Here is a 23,166-nt window from a genome sequence, read left to right on the forward strand (position 1 = left end):
CAAATTAGTCGATATTTTGCGGAGAAATATGGTCTCAGATGATATATACACATATACAACAAATCTATCCGCTTTTCGCTCTTTTTACTGAATATGAAGTGGCGATAAAGCTGAACGCAACGAAATCAATAGAAGTTTCAAATGACTAGATGAAATATTGATGGGATACGAAGCGGAACACAAATAAACTTCCATGCGTATTCTACCAACCCAGTCGACTCCACATTATCGGTTCTGCCATGGAATCTAAAGCCCGCCGCGCACACGGCAAAACGTTTTTTTTCACCAAAACAGAAAACACACACACAAAACGTTTTATCGTTTGAGGGTAAAAAGTTTCGTGTTTTCTGTTTTGGTGAAAAAAAAAAAACGTCTGCGGCCATGGTTCTGTATGTGACGTCACAAAGCGTCTTGTCCGCCAAGTGCGGGTCACTCGCACTTATACTTAGTAACTGCACATCAGAGAATGATGACGTATATGGACAATAGGCGTGACGTCGGTGCAGATTTAGGACCCTGTTAAAGGACCAGGCCCGGTAGACACCATTTCAATCAAAGTGTTCTATCGTGAAACCTTCATTCAAACGCGTTATGGTCAGACTTTTGCTTTAGGGCGATACAGAGCAGCAGAACTGGTGCCATCCAGGTTCGGCTGGCATAACATTTCAGACAAACGCTGAAAAATTCGTATGAGCCCTTTCCATAATGATATAACTTCGAATAGTATTTTTACATAAGAAAGTCATTTGTTATAGAACAATGTACATTGAACTAAATAGACATCTTAATTCTTCTCATTTCAGACCTTAGAAAACAAACACCTGATCCGATGAATGAAAACTCGATGAAGAACATTTTTCTGGCGACGCTGAATCGGTAGTTTAGAGATAGGTGGACAAATCCATGTACGCTGATCAAAGAAACTGTCGATCGATACGGTGAAGATGGCAGACGATTGAATCGATAAAATATCAATAATTACTGAATTACTGCGCATTTTTCTCCCGATTGGACCGAATCACTCAGCTTCCTTTTAATCAGCGGAATAATATCCTGATCTAGTGGAACTATTTCTATACAAGATGTCTTCGTTTGTTTGATTGATACATCGACTCGCCTGCCGCCGCCCGAGGGAGGAACAGATCAGACCGAGTTAAAACAATCCGTTTATTTATATATATTTATTATGCATGTAGGCGTAATTAATGAATATTTCAGTTTCTGCTGCAAGGAATAAAATTCGTTTTTTGTTATAGATAAATTGCCGAAGCGAAAGCAACCCGATTGTTTCCATGGAAATGATCGGTCGTAAAAATCAGGAAACGTAATCAATTTAGATTTTTCGGAGTTTCCTCCGTTCTGTTACGTTCACATCGTTGTATCCGAATGCGAGCAATTTTTGTGATCGGGATTATGTATATCTGATCAGCCCGACTGTCTTCAAGAAACGATAAAACATTTCTCTCGAGGCCCATTTCGGTGATTGTACACGCAGACATATAGACTACAGTGAATTCGTTCAAAGCGTTTTGTCCGTATTTACATGTATAAGTATGTAAGATGGTCGCTAGTCGCTAGTCGCTTTTCGTGATTTCTAAACTTGAAAAAGTTCGTAAACGAAACGCCCGAGATGGATATGTACGCGCGGATTATAGTCCTACTATGGATAAGTCTAGTCGACGGATTTCGGACTCACGGCAAGTCGATCTGTCCGCAAACGTTCGTGTGTATTTGTATCAGTAGCCGCAAATACGACCCGTACGGACCCGAGGAAGCTCTGGTCGACTGCTCGAGTATGAGTCTGATCACCGTGCCGCCGTTCCGCGATTTCGAAGGAATCGTCATCAAGGAAATTCTCTTCAATAACAACAAGATTAAACACATCAATGCTCGAGCGTTCGCCGGTTTAAACATTTCGCTGATCAGTTTCTCCAACAACCCGTTATCGCACATCGCTCCGAACTCTTTCGAAGGTATTCACGGCTTGACGACGCTGATGTTCGGCGGATGCAGTTTGTCAGATTTTCCGAACATTTTTCGCTACACGCCCGAAATCGTCGATTTGTCGATCGACAGGAACAACATCACGTACATCAGTCCGGGCACGTTCCAACCGCTCAAAAAACTGCACTTTCTCGACTTGAGTCGAAACCCGGTGCTATTTCACGATCATATTTTCGGCGGTTTGGAGGAGTCGCTTCGAGACTTGAAATTGAACGGTATGGGTCTCAAATACATTCCCGTGAACGCCATCAAACGTTTGAAGCACATCGATAATCTAGAACTGCAGGACAATCTGTTCACTAAACTGACCAAGGATACGTTCAACGGTTTACCGAAAAATCGTTTCACTCATTACATTTTCGATCGTAACGGAATCCGACATATCGACCCGGACGCGTTCCGGGATCACCCGACCCCGATCTATCTCGACCTTCACGGAAATAAACTAAAACGCCTGGATTTTATCGAGGAGCCGTGCCATTTTCAGTCTTCCGTTATTCACCTTCACGGAAACCCGATTCACTGCGACTGTAGAATCTACAACCTGACCAAATACCAACAAATAACTCTACACGGCGACTGCGCCACGCCCACTAAATACCGGAAATTACCGATCGCTCACGAACCCGAGTTACACGGTAAACACGGCAGCAGGCGCTCGTTCGCATCGTTCGCGGCCGCTGAATGCGGCGACCCTCACCCGGAGGAACGCATTCGGTGTCCGTGCCACCACGAAGAACCGATCGAACTACTCGACGAGCACGACAAACAACATATGCATCAAATGTCGTGTAATAATTACGTACTAGTGGAAGCGAACGAACAGAGTTTAAACCGGGCTGGAAACAACTATGTTTTCTCTATGGCAGCGGTGTTGGTATTACTGGCATCGATGTTAGCGACCACCAGTTGAGACTATATGTGTGTACTGTGATGTAACTGGATTAAACGATTTACAATTCATTCTCAGTAATGGTATTACATACGTCGTCTTCAGTATACAGAGATACACGTACATTATTTCTCTTCATAAGATGGTCTACACGCGGGATTATGGTATAAACATCGTCTGATAAGTCCCGAGTTGGGCGCAATGTCTATAATAGACACGAGCGATTTATGCGCAGTTTTAGCGTCGCTCTGCGATATCACAGTAACGAGAAATGAAATAACCGTTTAATTCCGGTGCTATTCCCTTGTCTCCTAGGATGGACCCGGGCGCATTTTGCGGTTAAAGTAAGCCGTGTATTTTTGTCGTCGCCAACTCTAGGAAACTGGCACCGAACGAATCTGCCCCGAGTGTTTTCGTGATTGAGAGGAATTAAAAAGTGTCCCAGTTCACGTTGAGCATCGAAAATCGAATTGAAGTGTAGCTGAGCCTGTGCGTGTTTTATGTGAGTTTGATATTCCTGAACAGATGTATACACATTGTGCATAGCTCGGCCTTATAAAACAACTTAAACAGAAATCTAACATTGATAACATGTAATAATTTCGTGAGTTTCTGTTCGTTTTTTTTTTGTTAGTTTGTGTAAATGATATGTGTATTTACAGCGATTGTATTGGGGCAAATTGAAGTAAACCTTGAATCAAAATTGATTATGATGTTACCGTGTATCGGTTGAGAATTTACGAAGGGTCGATCTTTATAAGTAATTGCGACGGAGTTTATCAGATCGATTCGGACACAAGGAAGGGCTTTCCCTCAATCCGGGGTGCTCATTGATTCATTGATTTATTTGCTAATATATTATTAATGGTGTGTATAGAGTTTCTGTTTTTGGTCAATATGCCAAAAATACAGTCATATTCAATGTGTGTGTGATTGAAATCATTGTAAATAGAAGAAGATAAAATAGATTGATTGAAATAATGTCAAAATAATCCAAGTGTAAATAGCGTTTCGATGATATCAATCTTTTGGATTTTGTTTTTAACGATGGTCTTGGGACCAAAGATGTGTGTACGCTTTTTTATGTTGATGTATGGGGATGAAATTGCAAGCTCAATCCTAAATGTAGCAAAATTAGTCCGCAATGTACATGTACTAATTAGACCAAGTAGGACCTTTGTCTCATTTCGCAAAATGCGGCGTTTTCTTACCCAAACAATTTGAATTCCTTATCGTCAATGAAGAATGGTTTTTAATATGTTAGTATGATGATAAGCGTTCCAATTTGATCGTTTTAGAATATTTCCACGATAATAGTATTTTTGTACGGACGCGCGTAGCCAAAGATCACTTGTATGAAATATGCAAATTCAACTCTAGTACAAACCGATGCATACGCCATCTGTCGGAATACAAGCCACCGTCTTCATTATTCGCAAGAAAAGCCGTTTCTACGATTCAAAATCAAGAATTGATAAAGCGTTTGAATTATATGATTCATAAGGCTTTATGTTCATAAATTTTGTACATAATCAAAATTGTGCTTTCTTTATTTTTAATATTGACATGTACGGTTTTAAATCTTCTAATCAAGAATGGTTTCATTCACGATTTTAAAACGTTCGAATCGATAGAAATGACGTATAGGTCTGAATTACTATCGGTTCGTCAGTAACGATGTAAATAATGGTTTCATAATTAAGACTTTATTAAGGGTTATTGCGGATTTGTTCTTTGAAATCAGACATCCATTCAATGACCTGAAAGACACTTTGTCGTACATGTATAGATGATTGCTGTAAATACGCCCTAAGAATGACGCCTCCTAGCTATTAACTTTTGTACACATAATAACTTTAGATTATGTTAAAATTGTAATAAAAATAAAATTCGATGTATCCGTCTTAAATAAAAAAGTTTTTTGTTACTATTTCCCTGGGATAAAGAATCTCTGCTACTTTGAGCGTTTATGGATATTCCATCGTTAAAAGCGGCTCATTTGGTTTTTCGTAATGCGGAGGTCCAAGTCCACACAGACCTGAAGTAGTCCACGGTGCTCTTCGAGGATCCACCAGCTTCGCTAGTCTTCATCCGAACAACGATTCCGAATTTCTTCTCACATTAGATTATAATCTATCCATGATGACTCGATTTCTACGAGTGATGAATAACAATTCTGCTATATTCGAACCCTAAAAATCACTCCGAATCTATCAGTAGTGTCATCAAGAGACGTGATTTGTCGATGTTTTATGTTGAAGGCTAAAACGAGTTTCAAGGATGCTGATTGAGTTGATGCACACGCCATCTAGCGGGATAGCTGGTGGTACGGGGTCTCATCAGCTTTGTGAATTTAACCTAGATAGGATGTGTTGAAAAATTCACGTTCGAAAGAATAAACAACTTCATGAACGGATCTAAGCTAAGGGGTTTTCAGGGGAAGGGTATTTTTTCTGGTGTCTGGGCCCTGTCTTTCCATTGCTCTCGGAAATTGCATATTTCTTCAAACGTTCTTGCTCCATAAAAACTAGCTAATGTCTGGAATGACAAACACGTTCGCCATCTACCGGAAAATGACGTCTCTATCTAATTCATTTTTCTTTATTGACCAAAATAATAAAAGAACTTGAACAAAATCGATAAGAAAATCAAAATATCGAAATCCCACATTTTTGTAGTAATTTAATTGCTTCAATGGTGCAAACCAAAGAAATGAAAATGTTCGCGAAATGAAAAAAGAATTGGCTAAGTATATCTTACCTTGAGAAGATCTTATTCAGAATATGGAAAACGATTCTAGATGTATTTATACATATATATAGAATAATGCTTAGATTCAATAATGCTTGAATTTTTATTGTAGTCCATCGTGAGGGGCGGAATATAGGTACAGGTCTAGACAGGAGAGGGAGGGGTGAAGAATTGGTCGTTCGCGCCCAGGTCCCCCTGTCCCTATTGAACCTATCCAGGATCAGTATGAATATTGCGATACTGTTGTTTATATGTTGCCGATGGCGGCGACTCATCGCCATCCTGGTGTGTGTGTCGATTATAGCTGTCACGCTAATATAAACACGCTTTGACATCTCGGCTAAACCCGCAGATGATGCGAAGCGCTTCTGAATCATAATTAGATTCGAGTGAGGTCGGCAATAATAGCTACGATAATGAGCTACTTCGTTATATGAATGGGTTATTAATGCGGTTTATTTGATGTAATTCTCGTCGCGATTGCGGCCAAATTACCGCCAATATTACGGTGAGGCCAAGCGGAAGAATACAACATTCGGTGACGTTGGTTAGTTTTCCGCGCTGTACCCCCGTCATACCGCATCAATCAGAGAATCCTCTACGCATTATCACGGTTGTTAATAACATCAAGGGCTGTTAGCAACTTGAGACGGTCTTAATTGTACGAAAAGTTCGATCGTAACTGTTCTCAAATCTTATATCTGGTTTCAAAAAGCTAAATTCCTCGCGAATTTGGCAGGGATTCAGAATTTCGAAATGAATACAGGCATGAAATAAGGGCCACGGAAAAATGAAGTACGATCTTATATCCATCTTATTCCGTTGTTTCTGAAAAGAATTTTAGTGCTCTTCTATGGACAGGATTCTGAACATTATGACATACATAAGATATCAACTGGGAGACCTAGATGAGAAAAAAAAACGATTTATAAACGTAGATTAAGTCTTTATACGTGGCTTTCATTTAGAAAACCCGGCTGTAGACAATCTGTTGATCGGGTATCTGCGAAAATGAAAACATTTGGTGCCGATGTGAGATTCGAGTTTAGATTACAAAACTCACGCTTCAAGACAATCGACTCTCGGCGCAGTCGTTTCAATATCGCGATTACAAAACAACACGAACTACGATTCACCTAAACCCACGCATGCCACAGCTGCTGTCTCGCTATATGTCGTCGTGATTTGCTTGTGTGTGTGTGATTAATTTAAGATTTTTCAGATATATGTACAATTTCTATTGAGATGGTTTGATAAACGTTCCATATTGAAGAACAATAAACAGTTTTCCTGTTACGAACACCCTGCGCAAAACTGCCATTGTTTTATTCACTGGTGGTGCACCGTGGATTCTTATGTTAGCTGGCTGTTCATCTAAATATTTAGGAGTTCAAATTATTTTGTCGAAACCGATTTGGTCTAAATTGTAAAATTGGTGGTCTGTTGTTTTTTTTTAAAGAGCTAAGTGAGAAATAAAAAAAAATTAAAACTTGAGTTTCCAAAAGTATTTAAATTTGGATGCTTTTCGCCTTGAGGTCAGTAAGTATAAAAAAAATCAATCTAACAGAAAATTCGTACCTAAAAATATTGCACGTGGGGCAATATATTTCAATTCAGGTTTAATGAAGGTTTGATAGGTTATTAGTGGGTAAAACTAGACGGTTATAAAACAGCGCCATCTAGCGTTCATATCGTGAACCACAGTCCTCCGCTTGCTGCTTGTAATTTCTAGTCACGTGTGATAGCCATCGGGAAACAAGCGGAGCGCTTACAGCAGCGTAAAACGATTTAAAAGCATCATTACTGGACTGATTTGCCTCGTCGTCTAAAATTCCCGAACATTGCAGACCGTCTGTTTGCGCCAAGGGGGGGGGGGGGTGGTGGGGACTAGGGTCGTATGTCTATCTCTTCCATCCGGAACGTCATAACAAGAAATATCATTTCATACTTTACCACACAAATATAAAAAGTGGTCATGGAAGCATTGAAGCAAAGGTATTTCTAGGAGATGTCGAATGTGTTACGCACTAAACAATGATTGCTGTAATTGTGTATGAAGCTCATACGTATTCATTCATCAGTGCAGTAAATAGACTCCTATTGCATATGGAAACTAAATCGCCCTCCCTTTGAACGCTTTGCGAATGAATTATGCCGCTAAGATGCGCTCGTTTGCCACTTTAAATTTCCCTAACGAACGTGACCTGCGTGGAAACGTCTAAAACGAGAACTCATGAAATATTGAACAGGAAAAACTGCCACGACGACGCTTGCGTGAGAAAGGAGCGCCGTAACGGAAAGTATTACCGTCATTTAGTCGTCTGAAAGACGTAGAACTCCGTCACACCGGAACGAACAAATGGAGTTCGCTTAATTCGATCTGGAGAACACCTCCTCGTGGGCTCATTACAGCAATTATCATGCTTAATCAGTCCGACGGAAAAGACATGTTAATTGACCCAGGGGAATGATGGAAGAAACTTCAATACGTAGAAAAAGTCGTGTCAGTTTTGATGACTCCGTTTCATGGCTGTCGTCGTCATCGTGTTCATTAGTCAAAAGTTGATACAAAACAAACACAAGTTGATGTCATTATTGACATGTATACTTAATACATTAAATACACACAAGAACCTACTGTAGAAAACTGTTTAACCTTTATTAGAGTACAAAAGTAAAATTTAATGCATAACTGCTTCGGATTTTGAGTAAAATCCATAAGATCCACAAACCACGATCACACGGAGACGAGTTGTCGCGGGTCAAATCGGAAACGGATCAGCTGGTCAAATTTGGCTCGGGCCTGGTTCAAAGGTTTTGGTCGGGAGCCCATTGGCACCGGTGTAAACAGTTGTTCCGGCCCAAATTTGGCACGGGCCTAAAAATGCTGGTGTGATCGCGGCTATAAGCACCTATAACAACTAGTTATCCAGAAGTCCTAACGCTATCACAGGGGAATCGTTTGATGAAGAACTAACTCGGTTTCATTGTGTAAATCTCGGTTAGTTAATAATGGTTGGTTTTATCATGGTTTTATCCACTTAACGTCGTGTGAGCGCGATCTTCATTATCTCGTTGTTGAATCAATTTATCAGACTCAAGGCGCTAATAATCGAATTCATCTCCATTAATCTAAAACCAGTCACACACACACACACAGCGCTCGTAACGCGTTATTTCAATGCAGTATCTCTCAATATCGATGCCGATGATCGTTTTTCAACCGAGCTCTCGTTGATTGTATCTTATACTTCGTCATTTCGCGTCGTTACTTCGTCTCGGTAATTTTTCTCTCGATCGTTCGAAGGAACCTCGCTCCGTATCCATTCTCGTTAACCTCATCTACATTTATAGGAACCTCAACGCGTAATCACTGTGAAATTGACTCCGCAATCAACCCCTCTCTGCGCCTCGGATAGACACCATTTCAACGAATACAATTTGTAATACATCTCTGAGATAAAAGAGGTTTTATTTTCTGCTTTCGCCAAAGAAGAACACTGGTAACAATCTCGATTTCTCGAAACTTGATTAGGTTTGTTTGTTCAATTTGACGCATTTATCACAGATTTCCAGTTTCAATTTGAACCGTTAAACCTCAGGAAATCGGCTGACGTATTGACGTAGGCGGCCATCAGAACTATCGGCGGAGTCGTCTACAGACTGTCAAAACATGAATAGAACGCCACTCGTTCGCACGAAAATTATTCCGAATTTCCTCTAGTTTCAATCGAAGGTTTTATTCTAATGCGTATATCAATGACACGCAGAACAGGAACTTCAGGATTTCAATAATTCGCAAATGATTTTAAAATAGGCCAATATGACGTGTCGGATTAAATACTACGGTTTCGTTGTTGATGTGAACATCTGACGGTGTTTTAAGAGATACGGTTGTTTCGTTTTTGACATCGACACTGGAATCATCTCTTGTTTCGCTGATTAAATCGAGCCGCGGGATCCGCCGCTAAAAGCTGCTTTGTAAAAAATCGCTCTTCGGCGCTGTATGAATTTTAATCTAATAAAGGGTTATCGGTCGGTGCACGAATAGCCCTCTGTACATACGCTTTCCTTTCACACTCTTTCAAAAAATTCCCCCGTTCGAAAACAAAGGCATCCCTCGATGATACGAAACAAATTGAAATTAAATCCTATTTTCATTTGAAATTAATTTCTGTAAAGGGGAAATTACGATCACTTATGAATTGCAACACGCGAAGTCAATGAAGCGCCATCGTCGACTATTGTCGGCGGTCCTTGTCCAAACAACGTCAATAATCTCGTTGACGTTTCATTGTTTGTCGTGATGCGAACGACAGAGCGCCGGCCGCCTCCGATGGTCGTTTGTTGAATATGGACGGCTCCGTGCCGGATTTTCCGAACGCAGGTTTAACCGTCTAATTTATCGGTCATTAATACGAGATTTCGACTAATTAAGAACGAATATGATGTTTGACGACGGCTACCGTTCACACGAGAACTCGATCCTGAACGGAAACTGTTGAAGGCTGATTCTCAAAAGCTAGAAAGCATGATCGTCGCAGCCTTCTACATGGGCAGTAAGCCTATAAACCACCCATACAGTCAAAGTCCGTTATAACGCTACCATCCTTTTTAATGCCACTGCTTTCTTAATGCCAAATGTTTTTTCTTCAGAAAACAAATTTGTGCTCAATCTAACTTAAATTCAATGAAAATATAAGTCTTTATAACGATGCAAATTTCGTTTTAACGTCATATTTTTCATTGATCTTAACGGTTTAGCACTATAAAGCACTTTACTATATGAATTGAAACACAGTATTAGTCAATTTATGCAGGGATGTACTAACAACAAATTAGTGTTTGCAGATTCAATATATTTGACAAATTGAAATAAAAAGTGCTAAACAACTATGCATGAGCGGACAATGATTTTAATGCTATCGTTGTTGCTTGTTTTGAGGGATTTGTTCCTCATTCTATTCATAGATTGGTTAGGTAATGATGATTGTGTGAATACATCGCTTTTCGCGGGAGCAAATACAGAATAATGAAGTTCAATTTATTCCGAAGAAAAGAGAAAATCTCCAAGTTTGAACCTCGATGTTGAAGATAAACATTTATTTATTGTATTGAAACAGATTCGGTGGAATTCCTTCAACTAGTATCTAATCATCAAAATCTATTTGGAAGGTTCAAAACCTGTTCAATCATGCATCTAGACGTTAGTTTAGGAAATCTGTTAAACCTCGAAAAATCAATGATTCGAAAATGATTCATTCGGTCTAAACGTCACTTAGGCCTATACTCTCTTATTTTTGAAAATGGCTCATAGAATTGAGTACTTCAATATTGTTGTTTTTTCATCAATTGAATTGTATAGACAGTCACTTGCCTACGGAAACCAACACGAATTGACGAGACGTTGATATTTTTTCATGATAAAAAAAGCAATAAATCGATGTCGATATCGGAGACTTTATTACACCAATGTATACGCATATTGTGATGAAATGTACACGTCGTATAGCAGTGGCACGTATGATTCACTGATGCACGAATGAGCAGCAATAAATATATTGACACTCATGTAAATTATATGTACGTGTTTTATGATTAACAATGAATTAGAGGGCATCCATCCACCCTTCTTTAGAGGGTATTCCCTCTATCTCTTAGGGCTCGGGCTCCTCGTCAAATATGTAAATTTTCAATTAATATGTAGTAATCAAAATGCTCATGTTCATATATTTGAGTTAAATAAATTCATTCGTCAAATTGCATCGAATTGAATTCACTATTGTAAGTTCTAACGGATGGATCGGTGTATACAATAAATTGTATTGAATTGACGGCGCATTTTCTGTCGAGATTGCTGTCAGTATGACTCTGATTTCGCCGCGACTATTTCCGAAGATTTCTTTTGTTTTCAGTTTTACATTTCTCGAGGTTTTACAAGATCGAGAACACGTTGCGGAAAATCTGTGGCACACAACACTCCGATAGTGAACGCATCTGTGACAACGTCACTTTTTGTCATCGGAATAAATAGAAAAAAAGACGACGTTAGAAACATATCAGTCAAAATACCGCAGCTGTTCTGAAGCGAATAATTTGATCAATCTTTTTCTAATAACGACCCACGTGCCGGTGTCTTTCAACATCACGTTTCGCACAAAATAGAGAGCGCGCTATTTCGTTAAGATACTGCCCCCAGACACGCTCGTTCTGTTCGACTGAAATTAGCCGCGGGCTTTTCGGTTCGAGGCGCTTCTGAGCAGACAGTTATTACGAGCTGTGACCAGTTACAGTAAAATCACAAATCATCCGCCCTGGTAAAAATGCACGGCGCGTCCCGACCCAATTCCGTCAGCCATATAAGTTGGAGGCCGAGTTACGGTCGTGACTTCCAACGGTGGTCTTGTATTTTAAGTCCTGTCTCAAGTAGTTAGATCGTCTATAGAACCAAGATAGTCTTAGACTCAAAGCCTTGCTTGTGCAACTGGCCAAAGGTGCCCAAATATTCAATAGACCCACGTCTATAGTTGTGATTTGACTCTAAGCTATACAAGAAAATTCGAAATGGACTTATTTCAAATCTAGCACAACCGTTCATTTGCTTGTGAAGATATGTGTATCGTATTCTTAGATATTCTCAGATCTTGGGTTCTTAATCATCGAAAATACCTTGAATTCAAGATTTGGTGAACATTTCCTTTTCGACCTTATTAAACCTGAAGATAAGGAAGTCGTTTGAAATCTGTAATTCCGTGCGAATTGGTCGTCATTTAATAATGAATCAGTAGGACTTTGTCTTCATTCTGTGACGGTGCGTGCTAACTGCAATCCGGCAAACTATAACACTGCTGAGCGTTCGTCAGACTTACTTATTCATGATCACAATAGACGATTAAACTGCTGGAAATTTTCTTTAATTAATAACATATGACGTGTTTTAGCTTTTTATTCGGTGAGAGTTGATACCTGTGCTGTTTTCTCTGTTGGACTGTTTTGTATATATAAAGGTACCACCGCCCACACTGATCGAGTATGTTTTTAAATGTGAAATGTATTTCTGGCTTTTATATTTTCTTCACACCTTTAAAAGGCAGAGAGAAGCTCTTTCCGACGCGGTTTTATGAAGGCGTGGGACGTTCCCATTGCTCGTCGGTACTGAATCTGATTCCACTTCGCGCAGGTAGAAATTGCCATGACAGATGTTGTACTAGCGTGTCAAGAGGCGACCATGCGTGATCAATAACAAGTCGTATTCAGTTTAACTACCATACAGCCCTATACAATATTAATTAAAGGATTTCTAATTAACTGATCGACCACAAATATCCGAACAGCGTATGATCATAAAACAAGTAGCACGTAGACGGGATGGATGCAGAACATGCGAATATATGAGGCGTGTGCTTTTTTATTTATCCTTCCATACGTTCAAAAAGGCATAAAGAAATATTCGTGAAAGAGTGGTGTTAACCAGGTGTAGAATAGATACAACGACGAAGGTTAACTACGTAGTTTATCAGACGCACGAGCTTTCGCTAATAATGTCTAGTAGCTTAATCGGGTGAATGAGTGGAAATAAAAATACGAATTGAAACGTGTGTGAATTAGAAAATTCTTATTAGTAGCCCTACGTATATCGGCGGGCATAGTTTAATGATTGATCTATATACAATTTCGCAGGAGCCTCGTGGCGTCTGCCGTCATTCCTACTACTCGATATAAAGCGCCAATGCGCTTCAAAAAACTAACGTAAGTTCATCAAAATAATATATCTTTTCTTTTGTAAACAAAAAGAATTGAAAGATGAAACGCCAGCAGCTATTTCCAATCTTCATAACGCAAAAAACCTTCGATACAAAAATGACGGCGCCACGCTCCTTTTTAAATACGACAGGCGGCTGTATGTGTGTTTTATCCAAATGACGTTTAGATTTTTGTCATTTGACACTTCGGACACGTGTCCGGGCCTACGTCCGTACAGTATAGAGGACTACGAATGCCGCGTGGCACGCATTAGATTTTTCGGTAACAGCCTCGAAATCGTCACCAGGTTCAACCAAAAATAAACTCAAACGCGTGTTGAACATTTATGTTCTTAACTCGTCCATCATTTTTGGAGTTCATGGTCAAAAGAGATACTCAATTCTTATTCCTTCCCCATTAGGCTTTTTGTTTTAAGTATACCACCTTTATTCATATTAGGGGATTATATTTTCCTTTGTAATTTTATAATTTTGTAAATTTGAATGTGTGAATGTGTGCATGATTGATGAATATTTGTGTTTTGACCGCGTGTGAAGGATAGGTGTCTCATACCCGACAAGTAACCCTTGCTTTAAATGAGCACCTACCACTGATATTGGAACATCCTTTATAAATATAAAATTTGTTACAATTTCTTGCGGAAATAAACTATTATTACTCGAAAAAAACTATTATTACTCCTTTGGGAAAATGTTCGTCCTTTTAATCTTCCGCCGCTGAATACTGAATTATCACGATTATATCAGAACTATTGGAAATCATTGATATTGATATATTTCATGGTATGATATATTCACATATTGTAATATCACAAACAGCAGCTGTAAGTGCTAATACACGTTCACAGTTTCACGGTCACGGCGATCAGAGTTCGCGTATTTATGTAATAAGTCGTAAATGGCATCCATTAATATACAAAACGGACCGATTTATTCGATCAGATTTCAGATCAGTTTCTCCTAATCTGTCGACGTCATCGATGGTCACGTAACCGTGTCTGAAACGAAAATAACTATAAGCGCTTTCGCCCAGTAATGATTTCCGTAGTTCATGTCTGAGGTTCCCGGTTCCCGATAACGAGGTATAATAACGACCCTCGCTTTACGAAATGGTTCCCTATGTTGAACGGATACGCAATATGGCGCGTTGTGAATATCAGCTCGAATGATTTTTACGATTTCTGACGCTCGCTTGCCCTGCACACACGGCCAATAATAATTAACACCTCGCTTTTTGTAACAGTTATCAATAAAATGCCAGTTTCCGCGCTCGCGAGTAATAATAAGATTTTTTATTCGTTTTAAGTTTACGAGGTTAATATCTGTGTTCGGAATCGAGAACGAATTCGCCGGGGTCCTGGTCTTGTCAGACGATCCGTCGCCTATCAGGAAAACGCTCGCTCGCGTGATCTCATTGTATCAAACAGCGGCCGCCATTTTCTGGGAGAAAGTCTGCGTCAATCCTGGTGAGAAAAATCCATTCGTACTTTCGCTGTATTTCCTCTATGAAGTCCGACGTGCTGGGTTTCTATTTACGGCACCGGATCCACGCAATTACGAAAACCAAGCGGTTTCTCGCCTAGAAAACCACTTAATAACAAAATAATTATCGAATTCATTGATTCGGTTGTGTTTGTCTGTGTGAGAAATCTAAGGGTATGCGTCGTAACTTTCTATTTTGATTCGATGTCGAAGTACGAACTCCAAATACGGGCAGATCTATAGTAGAACCCACGAGCCAACAGGCCGGGTTGAGATTGATTTTATCCATGGTGATCTAAGTTATATAAGATAACAGGGTGTTGTATGTAATGTAAAGTGCCCCGATACCCTATGTAAAAATTCACGTCACAATGTATCGACGCAATAGTATAATAGGAATTTAATTTCAATGGCGTACTTTTCACTGTGATACAATGTTCAACCTTGGAGTAATCATTTGAGATGATTACTCGAATGATTACTCCAAGGTTCAACGGCGCTTTCGATTAATTTGTTATAATCACCCCCAGCCTATAACTCTAGCCATTTATCAGTCATCTCTTCCTGGAGAGAAGTAACATCCGGGCAGCTGCTAGGGCGCTCAGGAGTCATGTATCAGGCCACGTGTCCCATTTACTCCTGGGTGGAGTGAGGAAATGAAGATAAGAGTCTTTGCTAGGGAACAAACACTATTGTACGGAGGTCGAACCCACAACCTGGCTTCCCAGAGTCTTTCGCCCGCACCGCTCGTTCAAATATTATTTGAATTGAATTGATTCTTCTCGTCGGTCGGTTTGAACTTCAGGGGCAACTGCGGCTCAGCAGTAGACGATGCGCTGAAACGCGCGCACCGTGAAGAGAAATCGGTCCGATTTATTCGACGATGCGCTGATGTTGATTGCATTACTAACCGATGAAACCAGTTTGAATGAGAAGCAGTCATGGAGAAATTCGCGCGAAGTACTCGTTAATGGCTTATCTATTGAGGACGCGACGACTGCGACGAAAGGGCAATATGGTACGCTTACGGCGTTGACGCCTGCGAACGCAAATCTAATAGCAGTTTATGTTGGAAATTAACTTAAACAAATCGCGTTACATCCTCGCACGACGTCGATATTATTAACGAACGCCGAATCGCAATTCGATGACGGTTTGAGAAGGCTTTTAAGTCGGTGATAAGTGGGCTAAATCTATTCTTTGACAAAAGCGACGCTGATTGGATCTGCGACGGTTGCCGATTGTGGCGACAATTTGCGACGATTGATGTACAATGATTGTCGAATAGAATTAATAGCTAATACCTGATATACATTGATCGGTCGTCTCATCTCAGGCGATGCGATAATAATACGCTATCTATTTGTTATCGAATATAATTGTCTTTCCTCTGCAAACTGTGAACACTTATCCTTTGAATAATATCACTTTCTTCAGTCGTTTTATACTCATAAAACAAATCTGATTATGAATTCTTATCATAGATATCGGGATAAGATTTTCACAATTTCATACATTTCGTATTAGACGACAATGTTCTGATGCTCTCCGTGATCTCTTCCTGATCTGTCGAGACCCATTTTCGGTAATTCATTTATTCCATACGCATTGGGTGGGGGTGGGGGTCAGTGCAATTGCGTACCCTAATTGCGTACCCTAGATTTATGTGAGAAAATGGCCGGCAAAAGGGAAGGGGGATGAGAAATTCAAAATAATTGAATTATCCTAAAGTATAGAACGGATCGCTATAATCTCAGCATTAACACAAATATAGAATATATTGTATTCCTCGAAATCCTGTATAATTTGGTCTTTATCGAATCTGGGAATATCATTTTGGTTAACAGTGTCTTTTCTACGCTTATTAAGATCTTGGTTACCACTGGGATAGGCTCTTAGACAGTATTGTCAAACCACAGCTCGGTAATCACGATTGATAGAACACTATATCCGTGTTGACGCGATGTAGAGAGAATCCCACAATGATAAGGAAAAAGTCCGAAAATGTAACTTTGAGATAGTAGTTTATTCAACGTTTCGACTATATCCTAATAGTCATCTTCAGGAATAATGAATAATCTTATTCGTGAAGATGACTATTAGGATATAGTCGAAACGTTGAATAAACTACACTAGCTCAAGGAATACAGTATTCCTGAAGATGGCTATTAGGATATAGGCGAAACGTTGAATAAACTACACTAGCTCAAGGAATACTGTATTCCTGAAGATGACTATTACGATATAGTCGAAACGTTGAATAAACTACACTAGCTCAAGGAATACAGTATTCCTGAAGATGACTATTAGGATAAAGTAGAAACGTTGAATAAACTACTATCTCAAAGTTATATTTTCGGACTTTTTCCTTATCATTGTGGGATTCTCTCTACACAGCTCGGTAACTTGCATCCTCCGTAGATACAACGAAAAACAAAGGAAAATCCAAAAGATAATATTCCATATCATTTCGTTCATTTATTTTCGTTCTCATAGAATATCTACAATATTTTTCTTCATATATTTCACTTTATATATTTTCACATATACATATATTACTTTTTACACGACACATACCGGGGTTGTGAACCCACTATGTAACTCTATTATGCTTTGTTCACACAGCGGCCAGCTCATGTTTATAAAACTAGCACCAAATGCACAAAATACACAACAACAACAAAAGAATAAACGCGGCAGTGATTCTTTCGGAGTTATTTCTTATTTCTAAAAAGAAACTGAAAATTCTAATTTCTGTTTAAAATCGTGCCCTATTAGTTCATTAAGACTCGCATTGGGTAACGAGCCAGAATTTGGGCCATGATTTTCATGATTTTTTTCGTCGCTGTAGTTATGATATATACGCAAGTTTGTACAGATAAAATGCAAAAGACGTGAAGAGAACAACGCTGTATTCATTGTCCGTGCCCGATCTACAGATATAGACCCACTCGCGGATTGTTTTACGAAACTATAGTTACGAAACTGAAGTCCGTGGATCCGAGAACAACTGAGACGAAGGTGTCGGCGGTAACTGCCCGACATGTCCTGGTATTAGTACGCGAGGCAATCCCAGGTGGCGTTGCGCGTGCACAGCCGTCTGCGCATGTCTGTAATAAAGGTCCATATTTTGTAAGATGGCGCTGGCGTGCGGATGATAGGCCCAGTACGGATTGGTTTGGAGCATGCGCTGTACGGCGGCATAATTCCCGGCCTCGGCGAGAAGTTCCAGTCCAACTGCTGTTTGTCGTTTCCATTTAGTTCTGTAAGATATAAAATTGATAGTATGTTAATATGGGAATAGTTTGATCCAGTTCTTCTAAGTATATACGAATGGTCAGTAATGGGGACAAATCACAAACATGTTTTCGAACGAAAACCGCCGACAATAATAACTTTTAATGTATTCATCATAAAGGACTTTGAGGGTAGATTTGACGGAAAGGAAAACGCGTCTGCAATGTTGTTCCCCGGAATAGAAATCCTGCTCGTAAAAGCGATTATTCTCAGGCGACGAATTCAACGCTCGTTAAAGATGATCAAGACAGATGCGTCGTTTATCGTGGAATCATAGATGTAAGCCGGGTATTATAGAAAAACGGCTTCAATCGTAAATCCGATCATTAAACACGTTGATTATGTGTGTACATGAGCGAGGCCTGGTTTTAAACCATTTCGTCAAGAGACAGCAGCAACTACAACAAACATTCTGCCGCAGAACAGACGATCTCACGTGCGCGGTCATACATCCGGCGGATTACTTTATGCTACGTGTATTCACACGCACACAACCACCATCTCGCCGCCATTAAATGTCACATTTGTAACAGATTAAAGTCTTATTAATCGTGTTATCATCGAAATTCTACGGCGACAAACTCATGATCTGATTGAATTAGCAGAATCGACCTGATTCACGTAACCTCAGATTCACAAATATTTTCATTTGATTACGTAATTTTTAAATCCGTTATCAGTTTGTGAAAAGTTGTCACACATGTCACCAATACGCAGACTGTTTTACAATTTGTTCTAGATATGTGCCCACCCCTCCAAAAAACTTCCCTTTTGGGGTAATGTCTACGACCGCGCTGTATATTTATCCATTTAATTTGCATTATTTCATCAACGGGTGCAGCGCTAACCAACCGACTCGGGCAGGAAATTCTCCAGAGATAGCTTTGCCGGATTAGTTTTTCTCCGAAAAAGTCTGTCGAGTTATAACCGCAACACGACGTGCCGCGTCATGACCACCCGAGCGTGAAGTGCGCTCACACTTCAGTCTGATTAAACCGCGCTTAGATTCGTTGCAGCGAAACATCTGAAACATTACTTCTTTCAGGCCGTGTTTACTTGCTTATTTCATCCCGCACCTCGGAATTAAACATAAAGAATCGTGATCGTTTCTCTGGGGACCGACTACGTGTTAGATTGAAAGTTCAGCTTATGTCTGGGTTTAATCTCAATTATATCAAATCTCGTATAATCTGTGAAGTTTTTGTTTGCTTCAGTTTAGAGCTTTCGATTTAAAAGTAAAGCACGTACGTTTGCGATGAAGAATTCGATCTGTAAATAGCTTTAGTAACCTGTGGGATGTATCGATTCTTGTGAAGATGACTTTTTCAACCATGATTTCCAGCTCCCGGTGAGTATATATATGATAACATATGGTCGCTTGTCTACAGAGATATATTTATGGGGTCTGCTTATGAAAACTGCGGCATATCACGCGACATATGATTGTTAAGTTTTATAAGTATCCCGCGTGTGATTGAATAATTCAACGCTGGTCCCCGCGTCAAATTAACGTCTAATAGTTTTGACGTCGGACGCACGCAACCGTCATTAGTCAAACGGCGGAGACGCGAACGCATTAATGAGATCAAATTGTTTTTATTGTAGTTTTTAACTAAGAAATTTGTCCACGGTTTTTCAAGTTCGAGATCTTTACAGAAGCAGCAATCGTGCTTCCAACATCAAGACGGTGGATCTATTTAATACGCATCACGCACGGTGCATCTGTCGCGAAAGGCCATTAAATTTTTGGATTTCTATTTCTGGCCGTGTGAATGCGCCCGTTTCGAAACCGCGAAGTGAAAAGAATATGTGAAACGCGATTATGAATTCAGAGGCTGTAACGAGAACTGTGTCCGCGTTAAGCGACGATCAGTCGGGCGTCAAGTCATCATTTGTATCGTTTGATTGCGTCTATTACCGGCTCTGAACGCTCCGCGGACTCGAGAAAACAGTTCTCGAGTACGCGAGTCACGAACACCACCGGAAGTAGACAACTCACAACTTCAGACACTTCCGCTGAGCCAAACGAGAGTCGAATTTGCTCGTAGAAACCAAACGTATGATATCATCCACGTCGTGATATGTCTTAAAATGTATGTCCGATAGCGTGAAAGTCAAGGCCAAGAAGACTTGCGTGACATAGTCGAAAACATGTCGTCAAAATAAACTGTTAAAATCAAAATGTTGGCCTTCACTTTTTTGCAATGTCTTAAAATGTATTTCTTCTCGACGACGGAGTTCCACGTGATTTCCATCTCGGGTATATTAGAAACGCGTTTGACTTCGAACCGGTCATCAAAGTAAAGAGACTCGACGGGTATTTATTTATTATTCAAGCCACATCTGGAAAGCCCATCAAGTCAAATGACTCGGTTGACTGGGATAAAAGGAGGAAATTATATGGACATTTCGTGCAAGGTGTGACGAGTGGTGACGGAAATAATTCATTGCAATAATTTCCACGTCGTTGTCGTAACGATGAAATGTGCAATGAATACGTTATCAGTCGATATACCCCTACAATAAGGCAGTAATACAGAGAGAGAGAGAGAGAGGGAGGGGCGTAGCGCGGAGAACGAAAAAACCGGAGCGATACTTTAGTTTATACGTCCATGCTTTCGATACAATGAGATTAAATTAACTACAGTGACCCGATTCTATATATTCTCTGATTCAATTCTCATATACGTAGATTATGCGTATAAGGTAAGCCTGCCTTGATGTTCCTTATGGCTGGGATCCATACAGTTTATACGTCCAAGTACAACCGAAGTCAATATGATTAGCAGAAGTCTAAACAAGTCACTATATGGGACGTGTACGTTGGTTCGGTGAACAGATGCTATAGGCCAGGGGCTATACGACCTTTCCTCGGGCGCGAATCTTGTAAAAGCCATTTAATCAAGATAAACATCAATAAAATACGATGACATTTGACAATTGCGAAACACTTAACAAGTCGTTCAGCAATCGGATTTGCTTTCAAGTGAAAATTGATCTAATAATTACTCCCAGAGGGCGTCTCGACCAGCCCGCCGGGACTCTTAAGACGCCGACTGCTGATTGTTATCAGACTCGTGTACGCATGAGCCGTAAAATGCCGTGTTGATTGGCGCGTTCGAGCGTAAACGCGACCAAGATGGCGGAATTGGTCTGTTAGACGATGGCGTCCATATGTGGACCGTAGACGCACGAGTAGATACTTGAAGGCGAGCCATCTGCCGCCCAGGACACTCGCTAATACACACCGCGCATTTATGACCATAGGCTAGGCTCATCGCTAGCATTTTAATTCGAGATTGAGTTGACTTAAGGATGATTTCATTGTTTCGTTCGACGGTTAAAGACCAAAACGTGGCCATAATCCTGCGGGCATTTTCTTAGTGGATGAATTGATTAGAATAGCGCAGATTAATTGAGCTTTTGTCGACCGTATCGTTGTAAACTGCATCATCATTATCATGCTCGGTCAATGGAAAACATGTTTCTTAAACATTAAGATGTTTGCGGATTAGAATCATCTTTGATGATTGATGATGCGACTAAGAAAAAGATCGGACATTTTCTCCCGAGTAATGAGATGATTTGTAAACATTTGAGAAGAGATCAAAGAGTTTTTCTCTAAAATAAGGTTTCAACATTTCTGCTTACTCGCTATGATAGTGACGTTGTGTCTGCTATTTCAAGAATTGATGATCTGAGAAGTGTCAATATATGAATCAGAATTGAGAGCTATTTTTTCAATTGTTCTGAAATATCCATCGATTCGGGGAACCTTCAAACCAGGGGTCGGTTGCTCACTCGAAAGTTAGTTTAAGTTAACCGGTGAAAAACTGACAAAATTATCACGATGCTTACCTTCGATTTTGATACCAGGTTTTCACTTGTGTATCGGTAAGATTCAACTGCGCTGCCAGCTCCATGCGATCTTGTACGCTGAGATATTTCTGCCGTTCGAAACTTCGTTCCAGACAATTCAGCTGATGATCTGTGAACGCCGTACGAGCTTTACGCGGCTTCTTCGGTTTCAAACCGGGACTAGACGACAATTTATCATCTCCTGAAAAATATAGACGAAAGACCTCAATCATAGAAGTGAAAATTGTTAGTCATATTTAGAATAATTTCTGATGTCACAATCGCAATCGCTGGATATCCCGGATGTTGTTAAATGTCAACCGAATGATGCGCGGGGATCGCCGCCATTTTGATTGATTTGTTTGAATTGGTCAGTTCAGTCACGTGCGCGCTTGTCGGCTGGGCGCGTGCCGGAACTAAAATAACAACCAGTCGCTGAAACGACGATCGGGTAATATAATCATCGCTTAATCGCGCCCGTTCAACAATGCCGTAATTCGGTCGAGATTGTCGTTAATTGCTGTAATCAATTACCAGTGTTTACGACTTATTATGAAAGCAAATGTAGCCGTTAAAGGAGGCGCTTGATCGATATTCATCGATGGTATTAGCGCTCACTCGACGTAAAATATAATACGCGGAGTAACGCTTGCATCTTGTCGCTAGTACAACCGCTGCACGTTCCTTCAATCCCGATATAAACAGCGAGTAATGTAGATAAAATTTAATGGACAATAATTTCGAGTTTATAAGAAACGCTTGCGGTACGAATAATAGACCCGTCGAGGCGCCGGGCGAAGAAATGATTAATTACGATTTTACGCAAAATAAACGGACTGTGCGACAACATGGTAGTTTTTTACTCGAATTCTATTTGTTTAACGCTCGATTTGAAGAGCAAAAATCTATCCATCATATCAACGGCGAGCAGCATTGGACACATATATTTTGCGTGTTTCATTTTCCTATTTTCTATTGCTTTCAAAACCGGATTTGAAAAGACCTCTCGAGCACACGGCAACAGTGATCACCACTCATTTAGATAATTTTTTTTAAAGTATTTCATTCCAACAGCTCATCAGCCCGCATCGAATCCGCGCTGTTTTCAATATTTAGTTA

General features: G+C 40.1%; 1 protein-coding gene across 1 annotated transcript; it reads left to right on the forward strand.

Annotated features, from left to right (window-relative positions):
- The first annotated feature begins 1,630 nt into the window (after positions 1 to 1,630).
- LOC141909260 (uncharacterized) lies at positions 1,631 to 4,785 on the forward strand. The gene has a single exon (XM_074799649.1). It carries the CDS (start codon positions 1,631 to 1,633, stop codon positions 2,915 to 2,917), a length of 1,287 nt encoding a protein of 428 aa, XP_074655750.1. The 3' UTR covers positions 2,918 to 4,785.
- Positions 4,786 to 23,166: the final 18,381 nt, after the last annotated feature.

Source organism: Tubulanus polymorphus, chromosome 7 (assembly GCF_964204645.1).
Source record: "Tubulanus polymorphus chromosome 7, tnTubPoly1.2, whole genome shotgun sequence".
Lineage (NCBI taxonomy): Eukaryota > Metazoa > Nemertea > Palaeonemertea > Tubulaniformes > Tubulanidae > Tubulanus > Tubulanus polymorphus.